Below are 14,371 nucleotides of genomic sequence, written 5' to 3'. Positions count from 1 at the left end.
GTGTTGCAGCCCTGAGCTGCTCCACCATCTTGATGCCCTGCTTTCTCTCTTGAGGGCCTAGGTTAGCTGGACCTTTACGAAACGTGTGGTCCATGGCCCAGCAGCACTGGCCGGACTGGACGCTTGCTGCAAATGCAGAGTCCCAGGTCCCCACCCATCAGATTTTGTATTTGAATATCCCTAGACAGTGGTCGGCAAACTCATTAGTCAACAGAGCCAAATATCAACAGTACAAAGATTGAAATTTCTTTTGAGAGCCAAATTTTTTAAACTTAAATATATAGGTTACTTCCTGCAGAGTGCATTCAGAAGAAAAACAAGAGAAGGTGAGCCTTGTCACCAGCAGTGAAGCAGTAACTCACACTTGAAAGCTAGCAAGTAAAGCATGCCATTGAGTCACCAAGGATTCAGACAAGCTCATTACCCGTGCCATTCACAGCCCAGTCACTGCCAGCACAGCAACTCCTCTCTCCTCATGTTCCCCTTATAGAACTGGTTGGCTGAACTTCTCCAAACAGAAGCACATCAGCACTTAACCAGAGTACCAGAGCCCCTTGCCCACTGTTGCCCAAACTCACCACAAAATATTTGAACAAAGTTTGAGAAAAACTCTTCTGATTTTTTTTTTAAGTAGTTAACTCTTTTTCTTTAGTTTCATGAAGTTCTCATTCATCTCAGGAAGGCACTTTGAAATTTAGTCAGATGTTCTTTACTTTAATGAACTAATTTGATAAGCATCGTTAAGACCAAGAAATTAATATAATTGAATCAAATACTTCTATAGAGAGCTATTATTGCTACATATAGTTTAATGCAATGCGGAGAAAAAATAACACAAGAAACATATATTAATCTCCTGGACTTCTATTGAACTTTTTGGAAATGATATGCAATTATACATTTTTAACAGAAGTATGTAATATTTGTCCTCAAACCTATTGTTCCCTCTTCATATAACAAATCAATAATCATTGCTTTTTCATCAGAGTCTGTGTATTTTACATAATTCACGGTTAATTTGAGTAGTATTATCCTAGCCCATCTTTCATCACTGAGTTCTAGTTAGGAAACATTATTTGAGAGTCTTCTATAATGCCAGGTACCCTCCTAAGTCCTAGGAATACAAAGGTAATGGTCAAAATTCCTTGCTTTAAAGAACCTACTGTTACGTAGGGAAAAACCCTGGAGAGAGACAGTAAGTATTCAATATGACTTATGAAAAAATGTATATTAGAGTTAATACAAAACAAGGAATAATTACTTATGGATAATGATCAGGACAAAGGAATAGTGGGATTTATATAGACACTAGAGGCCTGGTGCACAGATTTGTGCACATTGAAAGGAAATTAAATTAGAAGAAATATTTTAGAGGCCAGGGAGGGACTGCGGGAGATTGTCTCCAGGGCATGTCCAGCCTGTCTCGCCCAATCCCCATCGGCCAGACCCCAGCAGCAAGCTAACCTACTGGTCAGAGCGTCTGCCCCCTGGTGGTCAGTGCACATCATAGCGACTGGTCGTATGGTCAAACGGTCGGACACTTAGCATATTGCGCTTTTATATCTATAAAAAGGCTAATATGCAAAGTGTCCCCTCAGGAGTTCAAGGGACAATTTGCATATTACCCTTTTATTATATAGGATTAGGAAATGTAAAAATGGATAAAAGAAAATGTAAGGTCTGCTACTAGTCAGGAAAAAAAAAAATCACTGTCTTTATTTTAGAGCATAATCTCCCCAGGGTTTTTTTTAAGTATATTTGTGTATGTATATTTATACACTATAGTATATCTATATGTATGTAAATATATCACAACATACATATAAGTATATATTTATACACATAAATGTATGTATATATTGATACACTATCACATATAAAGGTAAGTATTGTATGTGTGTATAATGTATGTGGTGGTATAAATACAGTGTTTGTATGCATGTGTGTGTAGAAAGAGAGACTCAGTAATACCTTGATGCAGCATATGTCTTAATATAAAATCTGACCAGTTGCTGTGCTCTGACGGTGGCCCTTTGCCGTGCCCCACCCCTCGTGTTCGGAAAGGCAAGCCGTAACTGCAGAACACGAAGAAGCAGTAATACCTGTAATACCTGAGGTGTCTTTAGAGTCTGACTCAGAGTCCGATGTCTCCGAGGATTCCGAAGTTTTCTCTGGCAGATGGGGGAGCTGCGCGATGTCCATCGGGGTGTCCTTGTACTCGGGGTTACTGCGGGGAGGGAGGGAGATTCGTGAGGAGTGCAGGCACCCATTCTGTATAATTTGCTTTTCACCATCTTCTTCCCATTTCCTTGCCCCAAACTTTTGGAGTTTAGAGAGTGTAAACGACTAAACATGAAGTAATTTCTCTGTTCATCATGGCAATTTTACAGAAGCTTGGAAGCCTGTGCTGGGGCACAGGTGCGCCCTGCTACGATGATTGAATACCCAAATACTACGTGAAAGCCACTAACAAGCTTTTACTTAATCAGGTACCACTGGGGGCCAGGGAACTGCGCTGCTTGACATTCCTCGCAGTAGAACACCTGGGGGGAAGGGAGGAGGAGAAGTGCTCTCAGCAGTTCCCTCCCATCCCTCCTGGGGTGCCCTGACTTCTCCTGGGCTCCTCATAGGTCCATTGCCTCAGTACCCTTGTCTTGGCTCCTTGATGGAGCTTCTCAGTTATTCAGATGGCTCCAAAGCTGTGGGGGGTAGGGGCAGAGCCCTGAGTGCCTAAGATCTGACAGATGCACAGGTGCACCCTGGGATGCGTGGATTATGGCTACTGAACTGTCAACACACCCATTACAATCACATTTTCATCTGTTCATGTGGTGTACACCTGTAGCTTGTTAGCTGGGAATCTGATTGCGGTGGGGAGGGTCCCAGTGTGAAAGAGACCCTAACAGACTGGATCTAACCCCACTTGCACAAACATGTTTAATTTTTGTTCCATTTTAAATTCAGAAACAAGCCTTTTCTGGAAAAGAGAGGATATTCAGTCAAATTTGAGTTAGCTGTCTTCTAAAAATGCCACTCCAAGGCTGGCCCAAGGCATGAACAGTACAGGCTACTGTAACCGGAAGCCACAAGGAAAGTCTCTTGCCTCAAAATGGAAGATGCCTCTGCTATCCTTCCATAATGGCTAGTCAACCAGAGGCTCGCAATAGAGGATTACCGAATCACTTGCTAATTTCTAGTGGAATTCCTACATTAAAGAGTCACTGGTTCAGTAACTAAAATTGCAACTGTCTCTGGGAGGGTTAATTCACTGAAATGGATTATCAGGCACATACTCCTTAGTGTGAATTAGCTTCAGCAGCAGTGCTTTCTCTAGGTAATCAGATGAGACTAATGGTGGGAAGGTAGCCTTAGCACTAATGCAGTTTCTGAATATTCTCAGTCTGTAATTCTACCAAGCATTGTGAGGGAATGGGAGGAAGACTGGGGAGTAATCATTTCAGAACAGAGAAGAACAAGCCTAGATGGGGCCCAGAAGTGAGAGATTCTGAGGAGGAAGAGGGAGCATGGAAATATTGCTCAAGGAAGAACAAAGGACAAGAAGGCGGGAAAGCAAAGCAAACTTGAATAGTTGCTGTTTGCCAAGGCCAGGTCCTTTTCTTACCAGATCTCTAGCCTATAGAAGGGATACCAAGGAGTTAGCACTTGGTAGAGTTTTTACTGCTAAAGCCCATCTATATTAGTCTCCTTTGGTCCAGATGGCTTGGAGGTTCACAAGTCATTTGACACTGATGGCCTGTAATTATTGAACTCAAGGGGAGTCTTTAGGTTAGCTGACACAGGTCTAGCATGTCTGAGATTGAGGCTCTTGAGCCTGAAGACTTGCCTTTGGTACCCAATCTGATTCCTTCCTCTCCATATGTAATTAGATGGACCAGAGTCACCAAACACTCATGAGCTTGTGCCATGTGGTCCTAGGCTAAACTAACAGTGTTCACCCAAAGCTGCATGGACTGACCTCTCCTTAACCCTTCTCATGCCCTCCATTTGGAGGCAGAGTAGGAAGTCATGAGGCTGAGGGTGCAGTAAGGAAGATCCAAATAGGAAGAAATCACCCTGAATGGGAGCAACAACCATATAGATTGTTTTAGTGCCCTAGGGTACATCACCGTGGAAACAGGCATCTTCTTATCCGTGGTGTCTCTGTTACCTGTGTCTAATTCTTAATAATAATGGGTCTCCTTGGCACAACTCCATTTTTTGCCCAGCAAAATACCGTCAATGCCATAGTATCTTATCCTATTTCCTCTTGGCATTAAGTTTATAACCTTCTGCCTGACATATTGCCACTGTTCCATAACCTTTATATAAAAGGATTTCTTGATGCCACAAACACATGATTGCATGAAATTCAGGCCTTGGAGGAATCCACATTAAATACACATACCTTTAGAGAGAATTGATGTAGAGTAAAAGAAGTCAAAAATGGGGAAAAAAAGTAGATAAATGAAGACTCTTTTAAGTGGTGCACATTAAAGCCCTCTCTAGAGCAATAATCATTAGTGTCTGATTGATATGCTATTGGTAGCAAGCACATTCATGCCTTCAAGTCATCACCAACGTGCATGAACACACTCTGAAGGGTCAGCGTGCTGATGAGCCATGGTTGTCAGCATCTCAGCTTCATTTGGCTGTCTCAAAGAAAAATGGGATTCAAGTACTCCCTGTCTAGATTATCAGCCAAAGGGTAACAACTTCCATTCATAAGACCTATTGGAAGTTTTCCTACTCAGACCATGTGTGGGCCCTGCTTGGTGGCTGCAGGCCAAGGGAAGCCAGAGATGGGAATGACAGTGGTGGAAGGGAGCCAGCTGAATGTTCAGACAGCTCCATGACAGGATTGGTGGAGAACCTCCCACAAAGCTTGCCCCCAAATGCAGACCACCCAGGCTTTGGTCTTGGCTACTTTTTTTGCTAGTTTGAATCCAAAGGCAGAAAGGAGGAAGGACTGAGAAATGGTGCTGCATGCTAGAATTTAGGAAGCTTTTGAGTGTGGCCACATTCATGGATGTCAATTTGAGGGCACATTAAAAATGTTGTAAAACTTGCCTGAGGTCACAGAATAGGCAAAAGAAGGTTGCCTTCATTTTTATACTGATACTAGAGGCCTAGTGCATGAAATTTGTGCACTTGGGGGGGGGGTCCTTCAGCCTGGCCTGCACCCTCTCACAGTCCGGGAGCCCTCGGGGGATGTCTAACTGATGGCTTAGGCTCCCTCCCTGCGGGGAGCCTAAGCCAGTAGTAGAACATCCTTTTGCATTGAGTGTCTGCCCCCTGGTGGTCAGTGTGTGTCATAGTGACCGGTTGTTCAGCCTTTCGGTTGATTTGTATATTACCCTTTTATTATATAGGATTATCTTGATTCTAGCAAAGCAAGTTACTATACTGGGGGATTCTAAGGCATGGAATACAGGAGAACTATAACGTATCTTGCTTAATTTCATCCCCTTTTGCTTAATTTTCACAAGGATTGGAGTGTGTGAGTGCGTGTATGTACGTGTGGAGAAGGGGGTGCTTTTGAAGGCATCAGTTTTAGGCAAACATCTATATTCTTTTTATGGCCTGAGCATTTTTGGGGAAACCAAAGCAGCTTCTGCAGAGCTTTCCAAATGTTGACAGACCAAGCATTATTGACAATGTTGTGAATCTGCCCTGGAAGTCCCTTCCAACATAGCTTTGATCGTTTCACATTTCTTTGACTCTTGTGGAAAGAAAAGCAGAATTTCCACATAATTGCACCCTTGATACTGTCAAGAGATAATACAACATGCCAGTTACTAACCATTGGGATGCCTATTTTATGACTGAAAGAGAAGCAAACAAGAATTAGAAAATATACCTAAGAAGGTAATTCACCCAGATGATGTTCTTCTCATTTGCATTCTTGGCATTAATAGCTATGGTGGCACTAGACTGTATCCAGATATAGCCTCCGTTCTTCTGCATCCAGCGGTAGTACTTCGTCACACACTGGCCCTTATTCAGCACTGGGGGGAAACAAAACAGAAGGCCCTGTGTATTAAGACTGGGACCAGATGATTGTCATGTCTGCAAAACCTCAAGCTTAGAAAGGGGAGGACCGCACTGAGCCAGGGTGGCTCCCTGTATGCTTAATGTAGAATGCCATTAGCAGAACAAATAAAATCAACAATTCAGTGGAGCAGCATCTCCCCAGTGAGGGTTGCTAGCATTTGCAGCAAAACTTTGTTCCATTTTGGGCAGCCATGGCGTGGAAGGAAGAATAAAAGGACTACAAATCTTTTTGGCTCACAGAATACCTAATGCAGTGTGGATATTGTCAATGGGTTCGCCATCAGATGGCAACAAAGGCAAATGTGCGCGGATTTATTCATAGCTTCGAGGTAGACCTCTTTGAGATTCTGGGTATTCAAGTCGCTCCGAAGATACTTTACCCCTCCTTTGATCGTTCACCTCATGCGAGCGAGCAGTGTCAGCCAGCGTCCTTGTGCATCTGTTCCTTTTGATCTTGTGCAACAGAATTTATGGTCCACGTATGAACTAAATTTACATTGGTCAGTCAGGGGAAATTCTGGTGAGACTTTACGGAATGTTGGAACAAAATAAATTTCCCAGCCGAGTCAGAGAGAAATGCTGGCCTAAGGGAGGCACGGAATTGACTTGGCTGGAGCCAAACAGAGTGACAGCTCCACACAGACTCTGAAATATGGCCCCAAATGAAGGAACAAGTAAAAACAATCAGTAATGTGAAACGGTGCCATTAAATACCCACTGAAAGAGAGCTTTAAAATGCAGATGTTAAAAATGATACTTTAACCAAAATCTTGCCAAGTCGAAATTGATTTGACTTGTATCTGGGTACTCCTGAGCTAGTAAAAGGGGGAAATGCACTAAATCATCCCTGAAATAAAGTGCTATGGGAGGGAATGGTTTAAAAAGATGCCGGAAACGTGCAAATCCTCTGCTATTGCTTGGATACGCATGGCAGAGACTCCACACCCCCCAGCAGCCTGCCAGCTGGATGGCCACTAGAGGGCAGTGTGCACTCGTCCACATCACCCACTTTTGGCATGTCCTTGTCTCTGTCTGCTAAAATGAAAAAGCTCTAACTGCTGTAATAAATTTGGCTAAATTAGCTGCTAAATGGTTATCTCAAGTAATATGTATTTGCATTAATCATCTTGCTCTAAACCAGAACAAGCCAGAGTCCTAAAGACGTAGTAAATTCATATTGTCCATTTAATTACGGCTAATAAGTGCTTCATATACAATAGTTTCATGAAGTACATTTTGATTTTTTTTTTTTAGCGGGGGGTGGTGGGTAGAGGAGTAAAGGGAAGTCACTTTGGAAAAGAGCTGTGTTTAAGGCTGTTGAAGCACTTTGCTGTCATGTCTGAGCCACTCTTCCTGACCCCTGAAAGAGATCAAAAATCAAACCTCCACCTATTATATCCATAAACATATAAACTTCAATGCCTTTCTCCCATTTCTCACTTTTTCTCACAACACACTAAATGGATGGTTGTAAAGTTGAATAATTATATATCTTAACAGTTGCTTGAGAAAGCCTTGCTTTGATGAGGGCTTCAAGTAGTAGCAAGTTCTATTCCATAACCATTCGACAGCTTAGGGTGGTTCTAAGTCCCGGGACTGTCATTGGCCGGTGGCCAGGCTCCACAGGTAGCATTGCACTCGCCTTTTGTGGGCGATTGTAAGTTCTGCCATTCTGCATGCATGGCTTCCCAGGCTACAAGACCACATGGTGAAGCTGAGAGCAGTAAAATACTAACTCTGCCACACAGCTCTCTGTCAAGCTATTGTTGCATGCAACGAGATGTGCTTTATTCAAATCCTCTCAACCTGGTTAACTGTTAATAGAGGAATGATGGGTTATGAAATTCTGCCCACTATTTTCATAGAGAAAGTTGATAGCCCCCAATCAAGGATTGGTGTATAATTCTATCAGCTGTGTAACTGGAACAAGGAGTTATTTTGAATGGTTCTAGTTATTTAACAAAGGCAAAGAGTCTAACAAGTCCATTTTTTGAAGCACATGAAGAAAACACTGAGATGGTAGACCCCTTAGATGGCTGGGGATTCTGGATTTTTGACCCAAAGCAGGCAAATTTAAAATACATGTATATCACCAGAATACTTTGCATAGAAAGGGTCAAGTGAGAACGGAATTATAGTCAAATTAGAATGTACAGAATCAACATAAAGATCAGCCCCTCTTCTTAATACTTTCTCTTACTTAAAGACAAAGAAACAAAAATCTCAAATTTGAAATGCAAAGCCAGCAAAATGTCTCCCTCCCTGCTGGGATCCCTGCTATGCGATGGAAGGGTGGTGTCATCTTTTTGCGTTAAGGCAGTATGACTCTTGGTGTGCTTTAGTGCATCTGTTCTTCCTGAGAAGATAAATACAAATTTATTATGTATAAATGAATGAATGAATGAATGAATACATTAATACAGCATTCTTCATCACCCAGGCCCAGGGCCATCTAGTAAAGGGGGGAAACCTACTGAAAGAGTCAGGCCAGGTACATTTTGATGTGAGGAAGTGGTTGTGAAAGGTGAAAGGACTGACAAGGGGTTCCTTGGGCGTCAGGAGCTAGTTGAGTGCCTTAACTTACCCTGGTGAATGCCACAGAGCAGATCTGGGAGCCCACCTTTGCTCGGCTGAAGAAAAGTTTGACTTAATCCATTACTCCCCACCACACCCCCCAACCAGCCTGACAAACAGAATTCTTAAAAGGTAACCATTTTACCATGGTCTTAGATCATGACTGTTTCCTCAGGATTAGTGTTTTCTGAGTGAGACCCCACGTGCTGGTGGGAATCTACATAACTAGGCTAAGGCACTGAGTTAGCTCCCACTGTGGCATCCAGTGATGACCAGAGGATTGCCCAGTTGCTTTTGTTTTTCAAGAGGCCCCATAAAGGAGGTTATAGTGGAATTTTGCTTCGTTTAAAATAAACAAGAAAAATATTTTTCTTGGGGCTCCAGAATATAAATCTATGACTTTTGGATGAAACTCCCCCTCTTTTTTTTTTTTTAATCATATTGGCATATCAGCTAGATCATTCCAGCTGGGCCAGAGGCAGGGTCTGCCAGCCTTTCCGGAGCTCACCTTGGTGCCAGTTTGAAGGAGATTTCTAGTTTGTAATAAATTAGACAATTTGAAAAACACAAAAACTTTTTCGATTCTCTTTAATCCAGTAGCTGTTGTTTTTATTTTTGAGCTTTAGCTTGTGATAGAAATGAGAGGATGTTTGTATCAGTGTATTTCATAAAGGTTTTTTTTTTGTTTTGTTTTGTGTTATTTGTGAGGAAAAACAGAAATAAACATGATGTAAGTCATTTGTTGTGAAAGTCCTTAAACTATGGTTAATTGTCCTTTGAAAAGAGTCTGGGAGTAATTTCATAACAATGTGCTCAAACTATAAAGAGAGGAACTAGAGAGAGAGGAAATGCATGTGTGGGCCCTATTTTTAACCTGACGTCATGATGTGGTCCGACACTTAACCTAGCACCTTCTTTGTGATTTATGCCCACGCCTACTCTTTGCTTTCCACACTTTTTGGTAGCGCAGCCTGTGTGTCCCTCACTGAATTCATTAATCACATCATCACATCTGTAGAATTACGTCTTTAAAGTTGTGCTATAGGAATTAGTTTTTATTAAAGGATCCCCAGACATTGAAGTGGTCTTTCCTTAGCTTTTATAGGACAAACACGAATACAGAGGGAGGACGAGGACCTCTTTCCCAGGGTCACTTACAACCTCAAAGGGTCCCAGGTGTGTCTGCGAACGCCTCTGTACCATGTAGAGCCTGCTCCTTTTTACCCTGAAGTCTAGGGTGTAACCACTGCTGTGGCTGCCATCACTCCGAGGAGAACCATGAACCTGGCATCAGTACCACCTACCTTCCAAGCTAAAGGTGCCTGAGTAACAAACCGTGTTCTTCAGAGGAGAGAGGTGACTCCACTGTGAGAACAACACAATACAGACCAAGAGCCGTAGCTCCTCCTGGCTGCACTGTTCCAGGCCTGCTCATCTCACTAGCCATGGCTGGCGGCATCAGAACACCATCCACCCCAGCTGTGAAGGGGGTGGCGAATATGGTTCAATCAAAAGGAAATTGCAGAGAGCCAACGTTACAGAACACGTGGCTTTTTACATCCAATACAACCCTGCCCCCCCTCCCCATTCCCCAGCCAAAGACTGATGCTCAGTATTATTCAATATCCTTTTTAAATGTTACCGGTTCAATGGGTTTGGGCTTGCTGGTAGGGATGCAAGAAATGTACTGCCGTCCCCCCAGACCTGAGGGCTTTTGCTGAAGCACACGGCCATGGCTCTGCAGTTACCAACAAAAGCGGTTCAGTTGTGTGTTTTTTTGGGAAAACTTGGTCCACAAAGATAGACTGAGGACTGAAAGGACATAAAGGAAGCCTGTGTCTGTGGCAGGAACATAATTCTGTTCGTAAATCAAAACAAATCGGTCCAAGTTTGCCTTCAGAAATATGGAGAATAAAAGAGAACATGGTCTCTTCCTGTTGGGCTGTTCTACAAAATCAAAGCCAAAGACTCTAAATAGTGAGTTACTTGTGTCTTAGAAAGAAGGAAGCAGTCTAATTCAGCTTGAAGAGGAGATGGAGAACACGTATCAAAAGCGGCCTTTTAGCAAAGTGTCTCACAAAAGGACATTTTAGCGGTTTGCATATGCATTAAAAAGCTGCAATACTTGGCGTATTCAGGTAAGTATAGAATAAATAGGAAATGGTGAGCTCATCGGAGATTTCACACTTCACATTCACAGGGCTGAACAAAGGGCTTCATTATCGTCCTGGCGATAGGAGGGCGCATCTGCAGCGCCATTCACCCTCCTGAGGTACCTTCATCAATGGCTGCAGAGAATGGAGAGCAGATGCCTTGTGCTGGAACTCAAGAATTATTTGAATTCACTAATGTGGAGTGTGTGTGTGTGTGTGTGTGTGTGTGAGAGAGAGAGAGAGAGGAGAGAGAGAGAGAGAGAGATCGAGAGAGATCCTACTTAGTACCACAGTTGGGTGCTTAGCTATAGCCACTGGTTCTCTTTCTACATTCACAAACTGGCAGATGAAACATGAAAAAGAATACTGACTCTTTAATCTCTGCTTTTCCACCTAAGGCCCAAGGCAGGCTGACAGGCAACTTCATTCTGGAAACAGGATTTTTTTAAAAAAAAATTCTGGATTACTTTTTCCTCTGCTTTTGAAAACTGTGGGCTTATAGGGGAATGAACCTGACATAGACTTAAAACAAGAACAAGTTTCTTTATCTAAAAAGTTATAGTCCTTGATGCTTTCAGGAAGGTCATTTCAAAACCCACAGGAGAAACAGCGTTAGAGCCAGAAACCGCATTAAGCGCTTTATTTACTCACAATGGAGACAGTTTTTCATTTAGAATTGCTCATAGGATCAACCAAGGCTTTGATGCTGGGCAGACTTTCCTAAAGATTTTGCAATTAGTGAGCTAGATGTCTTAAATAGCAGGCATCCATGAATTGGTTTTTGGGGGTTTTATTTTCTTTTTCTTTTTTTTGCAAATCTATGTGCTGAGCAATATTTGGTAACATTTAATACTTAATCTGAGTTCTGAGCTTAAGGACAGAGACCTGTGGATGTTCTGTGAACAACTGTGCATCATCTATGGATTTTCCCCCTCATACGCTAATGACAGGCCCTGCTTGAGTTGCTATCTGTGTGATTTATAACCTCAGAAGAGGTTTTTTCCTATACCCCAGCCAATTGATAGATTTTTATTAACTGTTAATATTGAATCATGCAGAAAACTTTTCATTGATTTAGAACATGTCAATTTGTTAAGTTTAAAAAATAAATTCCCCTTTTCTTCATGATACTGTACTGATTTGGAGACCAAAGCTTTTAAATAGTGATAGTGAGGTGTCCTAGGACAGGAAGGATCGAAGTACTTGCTGGCATGAGTGACATCTGAGATCACAGATATTTTTTCAAGCTGTTTCAGTCCAACCAGGGAGCTCAGTACCACGCGTTCCTGCCCTTCTCCTCCTCAAACAGTTAAGGTCAGAGGATTTTTAGCCCTTTGCTTTCTTTTTGTTGGCAGGGATTTACTACATAATGGAGAAGCAGTGAATCTTCAGCATGGAATTAAGAAAGAATTATGGCTAAGAAATGAGGGAAATGGTGGATTTATTCTCTTTTACTAATTATTTTTTGAAGGTCTACTCTGTGCCAGGCACCTGCTGTGGGCCTCTCTTCCTATAGCCGTCTCACTGAGTCTCAGAAATTCCACTCCCCCGGCCACTATTTGGGTTAAGTTTGGAAGATGAGGAAGCCGTGGACAGTGAGACTCTCTCTACTGTGGGAGATTATTTCTGTGCCTTTACTTCTATTTGCCTTTGAACGGGAGACAGACTTTTGTCAGTTATTGTCACGAATAAATTTATAATAGTGACAACCATGATGGAAAGCATGGGTGTGTGTGTGTGTGTGTGTGTGTGTGTGTGTGTGTGTGTTGGGGGCGGCGGGTGTCTGGCCTGGATGAACTCTTCTCCTTCCTTTAGAATTGAAGAGTGATGGAGTCTTGGGGAGGTTAAGTTGGAATGTAGGGAGAACTCCAAAAAGGCAAAAGGGATGAAGGTGGATCTTATACTCTGGTTTATTTTATGTCCTCTCAGGGACCCTGTGTTTCTGGATGCAGTCACTTCATTAAATCCACTAAACATCTTCAATAAGAAATCTGAAAGTGGTGAGGAATAGACATACAAGAACTAGTGTTCTGTAAAATCAGTAATGTCTAAAGCAGCCCAGACAAATTCCATTTGTTCACTTGTTCTGCAGGTTTTCAGAAATCCAAGTCCTTTGTTGTGAAAATGTTACCCTCCCACGTAGCCCTGATTGTTGACTGTTCCTGCACAGCTATTCTGCCACTTCCTCTGGCTACAACTCTACTCCGGGGTTTTACGTTTGATGGTCTCCCAAGTCCCCCAGGGGATAAACCTTGATTGTTTAAACCAGTCATGTTAATTCCACCCCTGCCAGTGTGTGGCTTAGGTTTAGGCATTTGATGAAACACTGGACAATGAGACATAAGGGGGTGTCTCTCTACTGGGAATATTTTCTTTTCTTTCCAAAATGAACATAATATAAGGACTGACCCTTTCCTGACTGTGGGCACTGCCTGTGAAGGACTAACGATTGGTGGTACTAAAGATTGGTACTCCAGCTGTTTTTTGATCATGAAGTGAAAGATAAATACAGAGAAAGTATAAGTTATTTTACTTGGGTTTTCTGTTATTTGTAAGTAGATGAATTTTAGCTGATAGGCCCCACCGAAAATTCTAGGAAGCCATAGCAGATGTAGAACTTCATAAATGGGTTTCAATAACTTAATCCTCAGTGAACCCTACATTATGGAAAAAAAACAAAACCCAACATTGTATGCTAAAGACATGCGCAAATTAAATCGTGTGCTGCTCATTTGTGTAAAAAAACTTTGAGGTCTTTTGAGATTTGCAGGATATCATTGAATGGGTTTATTTTAAGGAAAGTGTTTTTTAAATATGTAGTTTATAGAAGGTAAAGAACAAGATGCTATTATAAGTAGTAATGGAATTTAATGGATTTTTTTAAAGTTAATTGTTCTAGGTTAAAATGGATGATTTAGAAGTATTTTTTTTCTGATAATGCTTTATAAGAGCTATGGGTTATTTTCTTTCAAATATCAGGTGTTCTTTTTTTTTTTAATAATAAAAGCAACTACTAATTAAAATAGCACTAAGAAAAAACACCAGGAATCCACATTAGAATTGTATTAGGATATATCAGTCAAATCGAAGTTGTGGCTAACTCTCTGAGGTTAGGGAGAAAAAGTTGTGTGTGATTGTACTTCGTGTCCTTCTAAGCCTGGTATGCACTTATCCGCCCCCCACCCCATCCCAACCCCCAATATCTCCTCCAGCATGGCTTCTTGCCATCTTCTTTCAAGGTCCAGGGAAAAACGCTTCCTGTGGGACTTCTCCATCCTCCCTTAGTTGCCCCTACCTCTGGGGCTTCTTTGTTTTGTTTATATATCGTACTAGTCCTCATTTTATGCCCCCTTTTCAAAATGGGCTGTTTCATGCTGTCTTTTCCATCAGTATGCAAACTCCTTGAAGGTAGAGACCATATATTGGTTATTTTTGGAACCTTATAGGAATACCACCAAGTTTTGCACATAGGAAGTACTCACAAGTGTTAGATCAGTGGTTCTCAACCTTGGCTGCACATTAGAATCACCTGGGAATCTTTTTAAAATCCTGATTTCTGGGCCCCATCCTCTGGAAATTTTGTTTCTTTGTTA

At 42.0% G+C, this 14,371-nt stretch overlaps 1 protein-coding gene across 1 annotated transcript in view; it reads right to left on the bottom strand.

Annotated features, from left to right (window-relative positions):
* The window catches only part of NPAS3 (neuronal PAS domain protein 3), a gene marked incomplete at its 5' end in the record, with an annotated part of 646,962 nt that overhangs the window by 5,490 nt on the left and 627,101 nt on the right, over positions 1 to 14,371 (bottom strand). Inside the window, 2 exons of the mRNA XM_014546418.1 lie at positions 2,103 to 2,227; positions 5,858 to 6,005. Coding sequence (XP_014401904.1) covers positions 2,103 to 2,227; positions 5,858 to 6,005 — 273 coding nt within the window. The remainder of the gene's footprint in view (positions 1 to 2,102; positions 2,228 to 5,857; positions 6,006 to 14,371) is intronic.

Source organism: Myotis brandtii, unplaced genomic scaffold (assembly GCF_000412655.1).
Source record: "Myotis brandtii unplaced genomic scaffold, ASM41265v1 scaffold443, whole genome shotgun sequence".
In the NCBI taxonomy this organism is placed as follows: Eukaryota; Metazoa; Chordata; class Mammalia; order Chiroptera; family Vespertilionidae; genus Myotis; species Myotis brandtii.
Note: the sequence above shows the minus strand (reverse complement) of the source record. Positions and strands in the feature narration are given on the sequence as shown.